Source organism: Melospiza melodia, chromosome 24 (assembly GCF_035770615.1).
Source record: "Melospiza melodia melodia isolate bMelMel2 chromosome 24, bMelMel2.pri, whole genome shotgun sequence".
NCBI lineage: Eukaryota > Metazoa > Chordata > Aves > Passeriformes > Passerellidae > Melospiza > Melospiza melodia.
Window position 1 is genome coordinate 7,230,684 of NC_086217.1, and position 17,905 is coordinate 7,248,588.

At 54.4% G+C, this 17,905-nt stretch overlaps 1 protein-coding gene across 2 annotated transcripts in view; it reads right to left on the reverse strand.

The window, feature by feature from the left end:
- SHISA6 (shisa family member 6) overlaps nucleotides 1-14,653 on the reverse strand; it is a 151,856-nt gene extending 137,203 nt beyond the window's left edge. For both annotated transcript variants that reach the window (XR_010030440.1, XM_063175600.1), the window contains exons 1-2: nucleotides 13,980-14,653; nucleotides 3,193-3,353 (exon numbers count right to left, since the gene is read on the reverse strand). Coding sequence is in view for 1 of the 2 variants with exons in the window: in XM_063175600.1 (XP_063031670.1) it covers nucleotides 3,193-3,353; nucleotides 13,980-14,653 (835 nt within the window). In the remaining variant the exon portion in view is untranslated. The remainder of the gene's footprint in view (nucleotides 1-3,192; nucleotides 3,354-13,979) is intronic.
- Between the last annotated feature and the right edge of the window lie 3,252 nt (nucleotides 14,654-17,905).

Here is a 17,905-nt window from a genome sequence, read left to right on the forward strand (position 1 = left end):
GACTGATCAGAGTCCTGACACGGCTGGACTGGGATTGCTCATTAATTAAAAACAATTCACATGGAACCAATCAAAGATGCAGCTTTTGGTGAGCAACCTCCAGACCACATTCCACAGCCATCAGATAATCATTGTTACATTTCTTTTCTCAGGAGAAAAATCCTGGTGAAGGCACTTTCATAAAATACGTCCGTGACCCCAAACTGTGCCACAGACAGCCTGAACCCCAATCACCCCAAACTCTGTGCCCACAGGGACAGCCTGGCACAGGTGCCCAGAGCAGCCCTGGCAATGCCCAGGGCCAGGCTGGACAGGGCTGGGAGCACCTGGCACAGTGGGAGGTGTCCTTGGGACAGTGGGAGGTGTCCCTGCCATGGCAGGGGTGGGACAGGAGCTTTGTCAGATCCCTCCCAGCCCAAACCAGCCCGGAATTCCTTTGGAGCAGCAGTGAGAAGCGCACTCTCCTCTCCCGTGTCCCCAGCAGGACCTGCCCAGGCTGCTCTGCACCTCAGGGACAGCCACCTCCATTTGTCACTGTCACCCACAGCCATCCTGCCCGCTGACACCCAGCCAGCCTCACAGGAAATGAAGCCAAGGTTTATTTAGCAGCACTTAGGGGCACCCTTCCAATTATAAGTTTGGGAACAAAAGTTCCAAGTCAAACAAGCACCAAACTCAATCAGGCCCTGTGCAACGAGGACAATCCTGTCTGGCTGCCTCCCCTCTCCTGCTCCTCAGCGAGCCACGGCCACCAGACCTGCTGCTTTCCAACCCCTACAGCTGTGGGCTCCTTCAGCCAATTTGCAGCCCCAGTGAGCAGCGCCTTGCCTGGATCCTGCTATTCCATATTGCTGCCTCTTTTTCCTCCCTAGCTCTCCCTATTTCCTTTTTTTATTTTTTTTTTTAATTTTATTTTCTTCCCCTTGTCCCCAAAAGCCAAGCATTGCTGATTTTCTTCTCCACACCAGGGCTGACGAGCTTTGTTCCATTTAAGATAGAACAGATCCTTGTTTCCCGTACTTGTTTTCCTCTTTTTCCTCCAGCTCTCCCTATTTCCTTTTTTTTTAATCTTTTTAATTTTCTTTTTCATTTTCTTCCCCTTGTCCCCAAAAAAACAAGTATAGCTGGTGCCTCCAGCTGCCAGGCAAGAATTCCTGCTGCCCCTTCCTTCTGGTTCTGTGTGCCCTGAGTGGGCAGCAGGAGCCAGGCAAGAGACACAGAGGCTGCAGAAGGCGCTAATGGCAGAAAATCCCAGCATTATTCCAGAAGGTGTCAATGGCACAGAACCCCAGCATTATTCCAGAAGGTGTTAATGAAACAGAATCCCAACATTATTCCAGGTGTCAATGGCACAGAATCCCAGCATTATTACAGAAGGGGCTAATGACACAATCCCGGCACTATTCCAGAATGTGTCAGTGACACAGAATCCCAACATTATTCCAGAAGGTTCTATAATGGCACAGAAACCCAGCATTATTCCAGAAGGTGTCAGTGGCACAGAATCCCAGCATTATCCCAGAATGTGCTATAATGGCATGAAATCCCAGCATTATTCCAGAAGGTGCCAATGGCACAGAACCCCAGCATTATTCCAGAATGTGATAATGTGCATTATTGAGGCTGCAAAAGGCTTCCAGGAGGACTGAGTCCAGCCTGATCCCCACCTTGTCCCCAGCCCAGAGCTCTCAGTGCCACCTCCAGGAATTCCCTGGGCACCCCCGGGGATGGGCACTCCAACCCTCCCTGGGCATTTCCAATCCCTGAGCCCCCTCTCCATGGGGAAATTCCTGCTGTGCCCACCCTGAGCCTGCCCTGAGGCCGTTCCCTCTGCTCCTGTCCCTGTTCTCTGGAGCAGAGCCCAACCTGGGGCTGTCCCCTCCTGGCAGGAGCTGTGCAGAGCCAGAATTTCCCCCTGATCCCCCTTTTCTCCAGGCTGAGCCCCTTCCCAGCTCCCTCAGCCCTCATTCTCTCTACCCCTGTCACCCTGAAGGTGATGTCCCAGCTGATGGTGCCTGTCCCTGCTCACTGGCCACAATCCCTCACTCCTCGTGTTTCAGGAGCACAAATCCTCTCCAGAGGCAGCTCCAAGCCTCAGATAAGCAGAAGAAATTCCCTCTTCCACACAATTCACCTCAAGGCTGTTCTCCAGCCCAGGGTTTTATCTCACAGATCCAAATTGACACACAAAAATCACAGGGCTCCCTGTTTTGGGGGTGAGCACGGGAAAGCAAAGGAATCTGCTCAGCTCTCAGGGAAAGGGGAGAGCAGGGACAGTGTCACCTTCAGGGGATGCTGCCACCTGTCCCCACACGGGGAGGACATTGCACCAAACCCCTTCAAACAGGCACAAAGCAGCCAAGGAGCCTTCCCCTCCCAGCTGAGCCACTGGGGAAATCAGGCAAAAATAATTCCTTTTTTTTTTTTTTTTTTTTTTTTTTATGAAAAGAAGCTGAAAACGACAACAGATGTGTTTTGTGACTAACACAAGTCCCAAAGCAGAAGAGGGAAAATCATTCCAGAGGTGCTGTGTAACAGCTCCTTCCTGTCCATTTAGGCTATTTATAGTGAAACCAGAGAGCTTTGAGTAGACAAATCCATTCCCTTCATAGTTTATATCCCATAATAGTTTCTCCCTCTCATAAATTTCACTTACATATGAGAAATCACACCAAATTCTCCAAAAACCCTGTGAATTTCACTGGTGGGGAGAGGAGAGGAGAGGAGAGGAGAGGAGAGGAGAGGAGAGGAGAGGAGAGGAGAGGGAAGGCTAATTTATTATTTTATGGTTATATTATATTATATTATATTATATTATATTATATTATATTATATTATATTATATTATATTATATTATATTATATTATATTATATTATATTATATTATATTATATTATATTATCTATACTAAAGAACAGAGAAAGGATCTTACAGAAGGCTTAACAAGGTAATAATGAAAAACCTGTGACTCTCCAGAGCCTCAACACAGCTGGACATGATTGGTCATTAAGCAAAAACAATTCACATGTTGGATAAACAATCTCCAAACCACATTTCAATGCAGCAAATCACAGGAGAAGCAATCAGATAATTATTGGTTTTGTTTCTCTCTGAGGTTTCTCAGCTTCCCAGGAGGAAACTCCTGGGCAAAGGGATTTTTCAGGAAATGTGACAGAGGCAGCAGCACTTACCTGGGTTGCTCTTGGAGGTGCGTACTGGTGTGTACTGGTTTTTGGAGGAGGTCCTGACTGGGGTGTTCTCTTTGGGGGAGGTATCTATGGCCGAGATTGTCTCTCTTTCACAGTGTCCGATTGGGATTGGTCCCTGCTGCCTTAGGATGTCGGCCAGAGCCCTGGGGAGACAGGAAAACAAAGGGAAAAAATGAAAAAAATGTATTTTAACCCAGCCAAAATTCAGTATTTCAGAATAGACTAGAATAGAATTCAGTGTTTGTACTTGTGAACCCAAAGCAGCTGGGTTCATACCATAAACAGAGGGAAAAATGCAACAATAGCAGTAATAATAAAATATAAAAATATGACCTAAAAGCTCTGTTTCTTTCTGTGTATCTGCTGCAAGGATTTCCAGGCTTGCCTGGCCATTGTTTGGTATCTCATCTGCTCTCTCTAATTCACTCCAGCCCTGGGTTATGGTGCCTCTCCATCATCACAAACTGCTGCTGGCACACAGAGCCTCCATCAGGAGCCCTGCTGGCCCCAGCCCTGGCACCTCCTCAAAGTGACACCAAAACCCCCCTGCCCAAGCCAAACTCCCTCAAAACTGACCGAGATCAGGATCCCCACCCCCTGAAATCCCTGCTCAAACAAAGCCCAAATCCCAGCAGCGCTGGCAGTGGTTTTTAAAGGAGAACCACGAGGCAGAAAAATGGATTAACCAACTTGCAGGGCTTGATGTCAGCACAGCTCTGAGCCTACCTTGGGCTCTGTGCTCAGCAGGGATTGCTTGCATGGCTGAGCTCTCCCTGCCATTCTCAGGGAAAAGCAATGGCACCCAGTTCACTGCAGCCAACGGCTTCCCCTTGGATACTCCAAGGTTTTATTATATTATTATATTATATATATTATTTATTTATATATACATATATATAAAATATAATACATAATATATATTTTATTATATATTATATATTATATATTATATATTATATATTATATATTATATATACATATTAATATATATTATTTATTATATATATTATTTATTATATATATTATTTATTATATATATATAACCTTGGATACTCCAAGGTTTTATTATATTATTATATGATATATATTATTTATTTTTATACACATATATATAAAATATAATACATAATATATATTTTATTATATATTATATATCTATTATTTATTATGTATTATATCTGTGAAATGCAATGCCACCCAGTTCAGCTGCAGCCAATGGCTTCCCCTTGGACACTCCAAGGATTTTTTTCCCCTCTGTGAAAAGCGACGTCACCCAGTTTGTTTGGGGGCGGTTGTGGAGTGATGATGACAGTTGGTTATTGGTTTTGATACTAGGAAGTAGGAGAACTGCAGAACTTCATTCCAGGGGTTCCAAGGGAGGGACTCAGAGAGGGCAGGGTGGGCTGGGGAACACAGGGTGGGCACACAGGGTGGGCACACAGGGGGAGCTGGGGAACACAGGGTGGGCACACAGGGCGAGCTGGAGGAGCTGGGGCAGTGGAAATGGGACAGAACAAAGCAGCAAGCCCAGCTGGGATGGAGCTGGTTCATTCTGTACCAATTCCATCACGGTGCTGTGTTTATTCCCATAAAGCCCTGGGGAGGTGGAAGGTCAGTGCCACCTCAAAGAGGCAGATTTGCTGGTGACATTCCCCTGACTCCAGCTGGCTCAGTGCCCACGCACAGCTCCAGGAGAACAGACTCACTGCAATATTTGTGCGCCACGTGTGCAGCCATTTGGGCACAATTAGTGCCACTGATGTCAGCAGCCCCCTAATCACCTGCACAAGGATATGAGACACTCCAGGAACCTTCCTGTGCCGCCACATCTCTTATCTGAGGAGCACAAAGCTCGCTGGCTGGAGCATGGCACTGATAAGGGTTTGTGACACCTTTCCCTCACGTCATGGCCATGCCAGTCCCAGCTGGGGCTCTGTGCCACCCTCACCCAGAGCAGCCAGGGGCAGCTGGGGGCTGCACTGCCCTGGGCAGGGAAATCTATGGGTGGATGTCACAGACATCTTTTATGGAAAATCCTTTCCTCAGGATTTTTCCTCCTGAGAAGCTGAAAGGCCTCAGGAACAAAATGTAAACAATGATTATCTGCTGCTGTGGAATGCAACAGGTGCATCTGGGATTGGTCTCATGTGCTTGTTTCTAATTAATGGTCAATCACAGTCCAGCTGTCCAGACTGTCTCAGTCAGTCACAAACCTTTGTTATCATTCTTTTTCTATTCTTAGCTAGCCTTCTAATGAAATCCTTTCTTCTATTCTTTTAGTATAGTTTTAATATAATATATATCACAAAATAATAAATCAGCCTTCTGTAACCTGGAGTCAGATCCTCGTCTCTTCCCCCATCTCAGACCCCTGTGAACACCATCACAGAGAGACAGCCCAGGTCAGGCCCTGCTCCCTGGATGGCTCTGGTGGCACTCTGCACAAATTTGGGGAAAATCCAGTGGGATGAACACTGGGGTTCATCAATTTTCAGAAAGAAAAATCAAAAGGATTTGGTGTAAATCCAAAGGAATTGAGGGGTGGATGGAAGCAGCGGGGCAGCAAGGCTGGGGGCTGGTGCTGGAAGGGCTTTGACAGACTTTGATCCCAAAATGTGGCTTTGTACTCAGGGAGAAGGTGAAGCTGGGAGGAACCAGCTCAGTGCAGCTCACCCTGCCCCTCTAACCCAGCCCAGAACCTCAGTCTCCTCCCTCAATGTCCTGCCGTCCTTCCCACAGCCTTCTGGGCTATATTGTCCCACTTTCCCTGTACCCACAGATTGCCAACACCAATTAACAGTGCGAGTGTTAATTGAGGAGTGTTCAGGGTGTCCCCTCTGCTGTCACCAGGGCAGCTCTGGTGGCAGCTCCAGCAGGCTGGGAGGGAAATGAGGGAAATGAGGTTGAGCTGAGGGGTCTGGGGGTGCTGGACGGGAAGAGCTGCCTGTTCCCAGCAGGGCAGGGGCTGCACCTCAAAACTTCACTGATTCACCTTCTGAAAATCCCCTCTCTGCAGACCTGAGTTCTGCCAGAAAACAGAATTTCCTGCTCCAGGTCCCTGTGAGTTTGGGGAGGAGTGGAAGGAGAGTGACCAAATGGGTCTGGCAGAGCAGTGAAGAGAGCAGTGCCTGGCTGAGCTGCAGCTGCCAAAAGCAGAGCAGGGATGGAGCTGGTGGCAGAACTCCAATCACTCCAACACAGCCAGGATTTCACTACAAAAACAGCCAGGTTAAAGACTCCCCTATGCTCTGTTAGTAACTGGGAGAGAAAGAGGCAGTTATTGCAGGAGATGGATTTATCCAGCCTGAAGCCAGCTCACCTGGAAGGGACAGCTCTCTCTGAGGGACAGCTCTTGGGTCACAGCCACTGTCACCGAGAGCAGCTGTGCATTATTCATGGCCTGGCTGCTGTCCCTGCACCTGCTCCGTGCCCTGGGCAGCTCCAGATGCTGAGCACACCTGGGGCTGGCCTCTCCTGGGGCAGTCCCACATTCCAGACCCTTCCAGCTGGCTCCTGCATGCCCAGGGATTGACACTCCTGGGGCATTCCCACATTCCAAGCGCTGCCAGCCAGGTCCTGGGGTACTTGTGCCCAGGGCATTCCCACATTCCTGGGACATTACCACATTTCAGGCACTGCCAGCCGGGTCCCGCGTGCCCAGGAATGGACACTCCAGTGGCATTCCCACATTCCTGGGACATTCCCACATTCCAGGCGCTGCCAGCCGGGTCCTGTGTACCCAGGAATGGACACTCCAGTGACATTCCCACATTCCTGGGACATTCCCACATTCCAGGCGCTGCCAGCTGGGTCCTGTGCGCCCAGGGCACACAGGAAAAAATCAGATGTCTCCTGAGAACTCTTAATGCCCAACACAACTTGGGAAGCTCCTGGAATTTAATCCAGCTCCAAAGACACTTCACACACCTGACAACAATGCCCAAACTGGATAATCTCTAGCTGTTGCTGTGATGTGGGCAAGGCATTGCCAGCAGTGACTGAGCCCAGAATGGGTGACACCAAATGGGTGACACCAAATGGGTGACACCAGTTCCTCTGAACACAGCGGGCCCAAAGAGATCAAAACCATCACGTAAAGATTTGGTAATTAAAAGCTTAAAATGAACCTTTCCAAGGGGTGTTCCTCTGCAGAGAGATGTCACCCTGAGTGTCCTCAGCAGGGCAGGACATGGCCAGGCTGCTGGGAACAGTGAGTCAGGAGGGGATTGGTACCCCCAGGTGCTCCAGGCTGGGGCTGGCTGCTGGGGGAGCAGCCCCTGGGACCCCCAGCTCCCACCTGCACCCACCCTGCTCTTCTCAGAACAATGGGGAGGCTCCCTGCAAGGAGATGAACCCAGGAGAGGCACCAGGGGAGAGCAGGGAGATGTGCAGGACAGGGACAGAGCTCAGAAAGGAGAGGAAATATAATCAGAAGGATTTGCAGGGTGTGCAAGGCTGTGGGGATGATGCTGTGCTGGCCCAGCTCTGTCCTGCTCTGTGCTGGGCATCCCCAGGCACAAACACAGAGACAGCACCCAGGGCTCACACAGTGCACCTGGGGAAGGGTCGAGCACAGGGGCTCTGGGTCCACAGCAAATCCTCTGCTCTGAGCACAGCTCAGGGGCTTTGAACTCACTGAGAAAGCTGAGCTTGCTCTGAAGAGCCCTCACAACAAAGGAAGTTGTGGTGAGAGCACAGCCCAGCCCAGCATTTGTTGTGGAAGAATTCTATGTGTATCCACCTGGGGAAGGAGATATCTGAGCCCTCCAAGCACACAGATCTGAGGAGGCACAGCATTTATTGTGGCAGAATTCTGTGTTTATCCACCTGGGGAAGGCGATATCTGAGCCCTCCAAGCAGGGCACACACAGATCTGAGGAGGCACAGCCAGCCCATGTGAGCGGGGGCAAAGGCAAGCAGCACATGCCCTGATCTCATCTGCCCCAGAAAGTTCAGATCTTGTGTGAAACAGAAATTTTAAAAGGCATCTGATCTCCAAAGGCGCAGAGATCAACTGCTACTTAAGGATATAAGAGATTACAAAACTGAAAGGAATGGAGGTTCAGAGCTACGCTGGATTCCCTCGACACCTCATGATGGAGTTGGACTAACAGAAAAAGTTAATTAGCAAGCAGGAAAATGCCAAATAAATGGGAATTAGAGACACTGAGCTGATTTGGTGGAGGCAGCACGGTTCCTGAGCCTGGCCTCTCATAATGGGAGAAGTTCAAAGGGAAAGGAGAAGCCCAGAAGCATCAGAGGGTGTCAGTGGCCAGGCAGCCTCTGTGCTCCCACAGAGTCAATCTCTTCATAAAATAGACTCAGAGAGGAAAACACAGCAGAAAAACTCCAATTATCAAACTGCAAACCACAACCAGAGCTCCAAACTGGAGCTTTCCCAGCGCATGGAAGGGAAACAGAAGGAAAAATGTTTTGTACAGGTACAGGCCCCCAGACACACACCTGGCCTGGGTTTGGGTCTGCATCTGGACCATTCACCCTGCAAAGGGACAGGATCCAGGTGTTCTCCCTGCTCAGGGGTAACCCCAAACCCAGCCAGGTGCAGGGTTGGTGAGAAACAGAACCAGTCCTGAGGAACTTGTCTGAGGTCACCAGTGAAGGTGTCCCTGCCCATGGCAAGGGGTGGAATGAAAGGATCTTTAAGGTTCCTTCCAACCCCGTCCATTCTGTGATTCTGGGATTTTATGGCTGCACCTTTTTTGGTTTTTCTTAGCTCAGTCTGACCTGTATTCTGTGCCTGTGAGAGGGACAGGGCACTTCAGAGGAGAGCCTCAGAAACCATCAGAATTAAACAACTCAAAGCAGGGCAAAGAGCAGCTGAAAGGCACCCGAGTGAGTCCGAGCAGAGTGAAAAAAGGCAGAACATAAAAACACATCAGTGGGAAGAGACTGGAAGCAGGAGCAGCATCCAAGAAAGAAAAGCTCCTGCAGAGTCCCTGTGGCCAGGAGTGTTCACAGCACTCCCTCCCTGCCCTGGGGACCGTGGGGTTTGATCCTTTGGCTCCAGCAGCAGAGAGCAGCGCTGAAGGAGCTGCCTGTGATCCCTGCCTCAAACGGCAGGGCTGGAGAGAGGAGCTGCTCATAACCTTCACAGCTGAAAGCAGCTCCCTCCAGCAGCCCCTCAGCAAGCACAGGGCCCTGGGCTGTGGGGGTGCAGCCTGAGGAACACAAACCCTGCTGCATTTCAAGCTGTGTTGCTCACACAGAGCAGCAGCTCCTTGGATCTGGGAGCAGACAGATCCATTGCCTCTGTTGGAATTCAGAGCCACGGAGCAGAAACAAGCAGGAGTGGATCAATTAAACTCAGGTCTCTACATGGGCAAAGGATGTTCATCTCTAAAAGCTGGCAGTTATCACTCCCAGAGCAGGGGATGCAGGGGCTGAAGGGAAGAGCAGCACGGAGCTCTTCCCTCTTTGCAGCAGCACAGATGCTGTGGGAGGAGGGAGAAGTGAAGCGCAGCACAGAGCCTGTTCCCCTTTTCCCTTTCCCACCCCTCAGCCACTCCATGCCAGGCCAGATAAGGCCTTTCAGCAGCACACAGAGCTGGTTTGCTGGGAAAAATCCCTGTGCAGCTTCCCAGGAGAGCAGCTGGGCTCCCACCAGTGCCCCAGGGCCAGCTCTGCCCCCGTGTCCCTCTGGCCCCAGCTGACCAGTGGGATGCACTGGGGATATTTCAGTCCCAAGCTGTGCATCCCCAGCTCAGTGGCTGCTGCTGGGGCTAAGCAGGGGTCGTGGAGCAGGGCTACAGCTGTGAATTATTTGTGTTCTGTAGCATGGGGATGCAGGGTCACGGCCACGGAGTGAGAACATTCTGTGTCACCCCTTTGTGCTGCACAAAAACTCACCCAGCTTTGAAAGAACCAGCCGATATTCCCTGATCAGAGATTCCCTAACTCAGCCCCAGACTGAAAATAAAACAAACACCTCTTAAATTTCACTCAAGAAATGCTCAAGAGAAGAAAACAACCCTGGCAATGAGACAGAAACAAACCATCCTCACCAATGCATGAAGGAGCATCAGCACACACAATATTACTGGGTGTGAGTCTCAAAAACCAGCCCCAGCTTCTACCTGGAGCCCAGCAAAGTTCTGGCAGTGTAACCCCCAAAGCAAGAGGCAGTTCTATATGGCCAGGCTCAAAGATCCTGTCATTGCCAAAAAATAAAAAAAAAATCAGTTCCATTGAAAGCATTACAAGCGTTTCTGCACAATAGGAACATTTCAGCTCCTGGTTTTCAAAGCACTTCCACTTAACTGCTGTTAGAAAGGCTGAATCAGTGCTTGTGAGCCCAGAATCACAGCAGTGCCTTGCTTTAAAGGGACGCGGCAGTGCCTGGAAACTGGAGCTGGTTCCAGCTCGGAGCTGCACATGCACAGCCAGCCCTTCACTGACAGCTCTCCTGGCGATCTGCAAACCCTCCTTCCACCAAAAGACATTGTAGGAGCCCTGCCTCCCTCACAGTGCTCTCTCTAAGTGAGTTCATGAGGATTTTCTGTGAAAGCTGGATGAGAAATGGGCAGAGGGATGACATCTGCACACGGCACTGCTCTGTGAGCATTTGCAAGGAAATAAAATTTCCAGTGTGATCCTGCTGGTGGGGAGGTGCGGGGAAGTTCTCATTGATCTTCCCTGCCTGTGGGATACGAGCCCAAGAGGCTTTTTGCAGCCCCTGTAGCAAGTTGTGCTCGTGCTGCTGCTCTGCTCCTCCCAGAGGATGCACTCTGAGGTTTGAGGCACTCGCCACCACTACAGAGAATCATTCTGGATGTCACACTTCACTCCAGCCGACACGACCTCAAACAGACAGAAATGTCTGACCCCAACCTGCTTTCCTCCTTGCCTGTTCCTCCCCAGCAGCTGTCAGAGACAAAGACAAACCATTCCTCTCCTGGTATTTGCATTCTGCTTAGAGCACCCAGAGCATTCAGCCCAGTGCAGGAGATGCACTTCAAAATATTTAAACGCTTGTGTGATGTTGATCAAGTTCAGGTAACACAGCTCTGAAAGGTATAATCTTTTACCAGCTACCATATTATAGAAGTCAATCAACTCCTTAAAATGCTCCGGAAGTCAAGCTTCCCGAGCACTCAATCTGCCATTCATACTTCTACACACAGGTGAATCATTTCAGCAGAACTTATCTAAATAAAGCAAAGCAAGCATCAAAGAAATGAAAACATCAGGAAGAATCCAGACAAGTCTGGCAACACTGGCTCTGATTTCCAAGGGTGAAGGATCCAACCCTGCAGCAGGCTGGAGCTGGAGCAGAAGTAACATATGGACATCCAACCCAGATTTCCAAATTTAGTGTGAAGATAAGGCCCAGGCAAAGTTGCCTCGAAGCCAGAAGAGCTGGGCAGCTGGGGAACCATCCCTTCATTAACAAAACACAATTTTCCGGCTAAGCCACTTGCAGGACCCCTGTCTCTACACAGCTGTGTGTAGTTTTTAACACTGTGGAGTTAAATTCTTGCAGGGACCAGGGGCAGGTGGGATTTGGAATGGAATATGTGGGCCAGACCCTCAGCAAATGTAAACCTCACCCTCACAGTGTGTCCTCACTGCAGGGAGGAGTCTAAATAAAAAACATCACCCCAAATAAATAAAAACTGCGTCATTCATCTCTTTTTCCTCTTAAAAAACTAATATTTCTCCCCCCAGTCTCTGTTGGTTGCAGCTGAAGTTCAGCCTTTAAAATATGGTGAATGATTTCAGGAGTTCTGATTAAAAATCTTCACAAAATCATTTTTAGGAGGCATTATCTGCTAGAGTTGAGGACTTTCCCCTGATGCCCAGCACTGCTCTTCTACAGAAGCCTCTCACCAGTTTTTATGTTCAGACACAGGCAGCTCTCGCATTCACGGCACGCAAGCAGCACTCATCATTTGGAGGGACTTTTTCATCATAAAATAAATATGAACTGAGAGAGAACACGCATTTGTCCAGGAGGAGGATTGCTACAGCCGCCCGAGCTTTTGCTGTGCAGCAGGACTTGGTGTGCCACAGAGAGCTCCTGTCCTCACAGCAACGAGGGGCAGCGAGCCCGCAGGGACGGGCAGGGATGGGCTGAGACCGAGAGATCAGAGGGATCTAAGAGGGACCGAGTGGAACAGGGAAAGGACAGAGCTCTGCCACCACCAGAGTGTCCCCACACAGCCCCAGCGGCCCCGCGGGGAAGGCACCACCAGGGGGTTCTGATCCATCCCCTCTGCACACCCCAAACTTCCCCCGGGGGTTCTGATCCATCCCCATCCCCTCTGCACACCCCAAACTTCCCCTTGGCCGGGCAGGATGGGACAGGGCAGGACAGGACAGGAGCCGCGGGGTCTGAGCGGCTCTGCTGTTCTGGGGGAGCTCTGGGGAGGCTTTGAGAGGAGATGGGGGGGTCTGGGGGCTGCTGAGGATCCCCCGGTGCAGAGAGGGAGTGCCAGGGGCAGGAGGGATGTGCCGGGGTCCCAGGGGGAAGGACGTGCATGCCTGGGGGCAGGAGGGTCGTACCTGGGGGGCAAGAGGCATGTGGGGGCATCACGGGGAAAGGAGGAGGGGTGCAGGGTGCAAGGGAGCCAAGCCGGGATGCTGGGGGACACTCCAGGGGGAAGGAGGGGGGTATCGGGGTGCCGGAGAACAGGAGGGGTCTCCGAGGGGTAAAAGGGGGTGCCGGGGTGGAGAGGGAGGCTCTGGGGGGCAGGAGAGGGGTGCCGGGATGCCGAGGGGCAAAGGCAACGTAGAGGAGGGTTCCGGGGGCAGGAGGGGAATGCCGGGGGCAGAAGGGGGTGCCGGGGGCAGGAGGGGAATGCCGGGGTGCCGGGGACGGCTACACGTGGAGCTCCGGGACGGACTCTGGGCAGAGCGGGGCAGCGCGGAGCTGTCCGGGAACAGCCCGGGAACAATCCGGGAGACGTCCGGGAATTAATTAACAGGGAGCTGTCCCGGAGCTGTCCGGGAATTATTCGGAGCTCTCCCAGAGCTGTCCGGGAATTATCCGGGGCTCTCCCGGAGCTGTCCGGGAGTTAACCCGGAGCTGTCCCGGAGCTGTCCGCGGCGCCGGTGCTGAAGGCGCGGCAGGAAAGCACAAACGCAGCCGCGGCATAAGAGCCACGGAGCACCAGGACGGGCCCCGGGGTGGGCAGGGGGATGGACAGAAGGGTGCGGGTGGCCCTGGTCGGACCGTGGGGAGGAGGAACTCCTAGGCAGAGGATGGAAAGGGAAAATCCTTTGGTGGATGGTGCAAAGAAGGAAGCCTTACACAGCCCTCGCAAAGGGGGAAACCCTTGGATAAATGACTCAAGGGGGACCCCTCGAAGAGGCAGCACAATGGGAAATCGTTTGGCCAGGTGGCACAGGCGTCGGAGAGCCATGGCACTGGGGAAACCCTTGGAAGGGTTGGCAGGGGAAACTCATGGATAGCCAGAGCTAAGCGTAGAGACCCGGGTGGGCGCTTCACAGGGACACTCCTCGGGCAGAGAGAGCCCCTGACAGCAGTGTAAAAACTGAGCCCTTGGACAGCAAGTCCAAAGGGGGAATCCCTGAAGGAGCCATGCCACGGGAAACTCTTGGCAGGCTGCACAGCTGAGAACTCAAACAGAGCCCTCGGGTGGGCAGCTCCAGGGTTTCTAGCTTGACACCACACTGTCTTCCAGGGCGAGGGGCCACAGTTTCTCACTAGAGAAACCCTGAGCAGACTCTGCCAAGGGGGAAGCTCGGTGAGGGGGAGCAGGGGAAGGAGTGAATGCTCATGAACGTACCTGTGAATGTTCATCTCCCGGGGCGGGCGCCGCGCCTTGTCGTAGGCCACCTTGGCAAAGACGCCGGCGATGAGCACGAAGGCGATGGCCCCGCACGAGATGTACACGGTGGCGTTGGTGCTGTCCTTGTCCGGGTCGTACTTGTTGGCGTCCCCGTCGCCGCCGTCGCCGCCGTCGGCGGGCAGGGCGCCGCTGGCCGTGGTGGGGTGGGCCCACTCGGGGCTCTTGTAGTTGCGGCACAGGCTCTGGTTGAGCTTCTCGGCGCGCTTGTTGCAGCAGAAGCGGTAGAAGCAGGTGCCGCAGCAGTAGCGGAAGCCCGTCAGGCTGTTGTTGCACTCGAACTCCTTGTCCCACTGCCCGCTCACGTCGTAGTACCCCCAGCACGTCTCGTGGGCCGGGGCCGAGCCCCCGCCTCCGGGGGCCGCCTTGCCGCCCCCCGCGCCCTTGCCGCGCCCGGGCAGCGCCGTGGGGGCGGCGGCGCCCGGGCCCGCCAGCGTCTGGTTCAGGAGCTCCCTGCCCGGCTTGGGGGTCCGCCGCGCCGCCGCCGCCCCCTGGGTCCGGTTGCCCTTGGCGCGGGGGGGCCCGGCCGCCTGCGCGGGCAGCGGCAGCAGCAGGGCCAGGAGCTGCAGGGAGAGCAGGAGCAGCGGCAGCAGCAGCAGGTGCCGCGGCCCCATGGCGAGGGGCGAGGCGCGGGGGGCTCGGGGGGCGGGCGGGCGGGCGGGGGGCTCAGCGGCGCTGCCCCATGGAGCGGGGCGGGCGCGGCCGGGGGTCCCGCTCTCGGCTCCTCCTCAGCGGCGGCCGCCCGGCGCCGGGCGCTTCACGCTCATGCCGGCGGGCGGCGGAGCCCGGCGGAGCGCGGCTGGAGGCGGCGGGGTCCCGGCGCTGCTCCGGAGAGGGGCTGCGAGAGACGGGGAGAGGGTGAGAGCCCGCCGCGCCCCGGGCAGCCCGGCCCGCCCCCGCCCGCCCGCCCCGTGCCCACGGCCTTACCATGCCGGAGCGAGCGGGACTGCAGCGGGGCCGCGGGGCTGCCCGCGCTCCCAGCCCAGCCGGGGGCGGAGCGGAGCCGAGCCGAGCCGAGCCGGGAGCCGGGGAAGGACCGCCCACCGCTGCCGGGCCGCTCCTGACATCACCGGGACCGCGCCGCGCTCCGCCGGCACCCCGGCACCGCTCCGCCCGCACCCCGGCACCGCTCCGCCCGCACGGGCAGCGCCCCAGAGAGGGGGATCCGCAGGGAGAGGGGATGGGCTCGGGGACGGGGTACGGGTAGGGGTGTGAGAGCTGGTGCGTGTCCCCCGGGATGTGCTCCTGGTGGGAATGTGGTGAGTGACGCCGGACCTGTCCCCCGGGATGTGCTCCTGGTGAGGATGTGGTGAGTGCCACTGGACCTGTCCCCCGGGACCTGCTCCTGGCAGGGATGTGGTGAGTGGCCACTCTAGCTGTACCCGGGGATGTGGTCCTGGCGGTGATGTGGTCCCTAAAGGTGTGTATGGGGTGTGGACCCCTAGCTGTCCCCAGGGGTGTGATCCTGGCTGGAATGCGGTCCCTAAAGGTGTGTGTGAGCTGTAGATCCCCCCTCGCTGTCCCCAGGGCTGTAGTCCCTGCGGTCCCTGTAGGTGTGTGTGACCCTGTCCCCGTGCCGGGGCAGTGCCCGCAGCAGAGCCAGGGGCTGGGCACACCTTGTCCCCAGGGCTGCCCAGCCGTGCTGCCCCCAGGCCGTGCTGTCCCCTCAGCCCGGCCAGCCCTGCAGGACAAGCCTCTCCCAGGCTTCCCCGGACTGCTGCTCCAGCCTGGGGCTGTTGGCACCTCCCTGAGCCCAGCTGAGTACCAGCCCCTGCTCCCCGTGCCAGCTCCTGCTCCCTGATGTGCTTGGCATGGAGAGAGAGCAGCTCCCCCACCCCAGCCCGACACACTCCCCACTCCTTCCAGCTGTTCCCAATGCATTCCCCACTCTTTCCAGCTGTTCCTGCTCCAGGAGAGCTCTGGGGTGCTGCAGGGGAGGGCTGGTACTGCCCTGGGCTGCCCAGCGACCCTGGCACAGCCACCACAGGTTTGTTCTGAGCCAGATCCCTTCAGGCACAGCAGCTCTCACTGCTGTGAGCCACCGAGGCAGGATTCCCTCAAAGCCCTGGTGCTTCCTCCGTGTCCCACTGGAAACCCACTGAAGCCTCCACACACATCTCCTGAAGGAGCCGAGGTGCTGCTAGCTGTGAGGACAGGCAGAGGACAGCGAGGGATCCCAGCAAGGAGCAGCACACGGAGGTGGGAGCTGAGGGGATCCCTGCAGCTGCAGACAGGCAGTTTTCTGGAAAGCAGTGTAGGAGGACAGGAGAACCACTCCTAAAATTCCCTTCTTGCAGCCTGTGGGAATCATCTCCTCAATCTACCAAGGTGTGAGTGCCCACAGCCCATTTGATAACTCCCTTAGGAGAGTCCACAGACTGAGGCAGGTAGAAAAAGCTTTGGCTATGCCATCTAAAGCTGCTCTGGTGCTGGGGAGCGCTTGGAGAAATTGAAAATCCCTTCAATTTTCACAGAAGGAAGGGCTGCTACCCTTCCATGGCTGCTGAGAACTGCAGGTGAGGAAGGTGCCCAGGTGAATCCACACCATGGGCAGTGGCAAAGGGAGGCAGCCTGAGGCCACCCAGGGTGAATCTGAGCTGCTTTAATTAATTTCTGCGCCCCTCTGAACCCCAATACCCTGTGCCCAGCTCCTCTGGGGATAATTCCCCTGGCATGAGTGGCTGCCAAACCCGGACACCAAAGGCTGCAAAGCAGATTTGACTGATGCAAGGAGGCCATCTCCAAACTGTGGGCCTTCCACGTGTCCTCATCAAATTCACCACAGAAACATCCACAGAAACATCCTCTGTCAGCCCCGGGTTGCCTTGAAACTCTGTCTGTGCCTCTGCAAGGCTTTTGCAGAGTGTGGGAGGCACCCAGATGGAGCAGTGCAGGTCCTTCCCTCACCTGTGACCCCTGCACACAGGAATGGGGGCTCTGCAGTGGCTCTGCTCAGGGGAGAGAGCTGCCACTCAAAAACCCAGCACCCTCTCCCAGCTGGACAAGGCATCCTGCTGCAGGCACCCCTTGGGGGAAAGATCCAATGGTTTGAGACAGAAACACCTGGCAGAGCTCTGTCCTGACACCGAACATTACAAGGGCACAGAACGTGCCTGGTGAAATGCTGAGGGTCAGGTTTTCTGCCCCACAGGATATCTGGGGGCTGAGATTGGCTTTTCCTCCGTGCCTGAACCAGCTGAGCCTTGATGGTGCTCCTGTGGTGCCACCACAGCTTTATCACACCGAGGGGACAATGAAACCCCACCCAGATGCCTCTGCCTCCTCCTGCTGCTCAATTTATCAACGCCAGAGCAAGCTGAAGAAGGACAGAGCTTCCCGGGATGCCCGGTATAATCCCACTGCCTTGCCTGGGGCCAAAATACCGGAGAGAAGAAGCTGAAGCAAATGTGGAAAGAAGGAAAGAGTCCCTAAGGAGCCGCGCTGGATTTCTGGGACTTTCCTGGGGTTTGGAGCCGCGTTTCTGGCGGTGGGAGGGAAGGACAGAGCTGAGATGCTTGTGGGGGAAAATCCGAGCTGCACTCCCCCCAGGCTGTGTGACAGCGGCTCTGTGACAGCTCCAGCCCCACCTGCAGTCACTCCAAAACCTCCAGCTCTTTCTCTTTCATCTCCCGTCCCATCCTCCCCGGGTTGTTTTTGGCAGCCTGACTGTTCCAGAGCTGTTTTCGTGTTTATCTCCTGTGCCGGGTGCTTTCATCTCCGAGCCGGAGCAGCCGCGGCTGCAGGCAGGGAAGGGAAGTGCAGCTCCACAAAGTCCCGAAATCCGATTCGAAGCCAGCATCCCTCCCTCAGCCCCCTGCCCTGCCCCTCATCGGCCTCGGGTGACTTTGAGAGAGGAGTTTCTGATG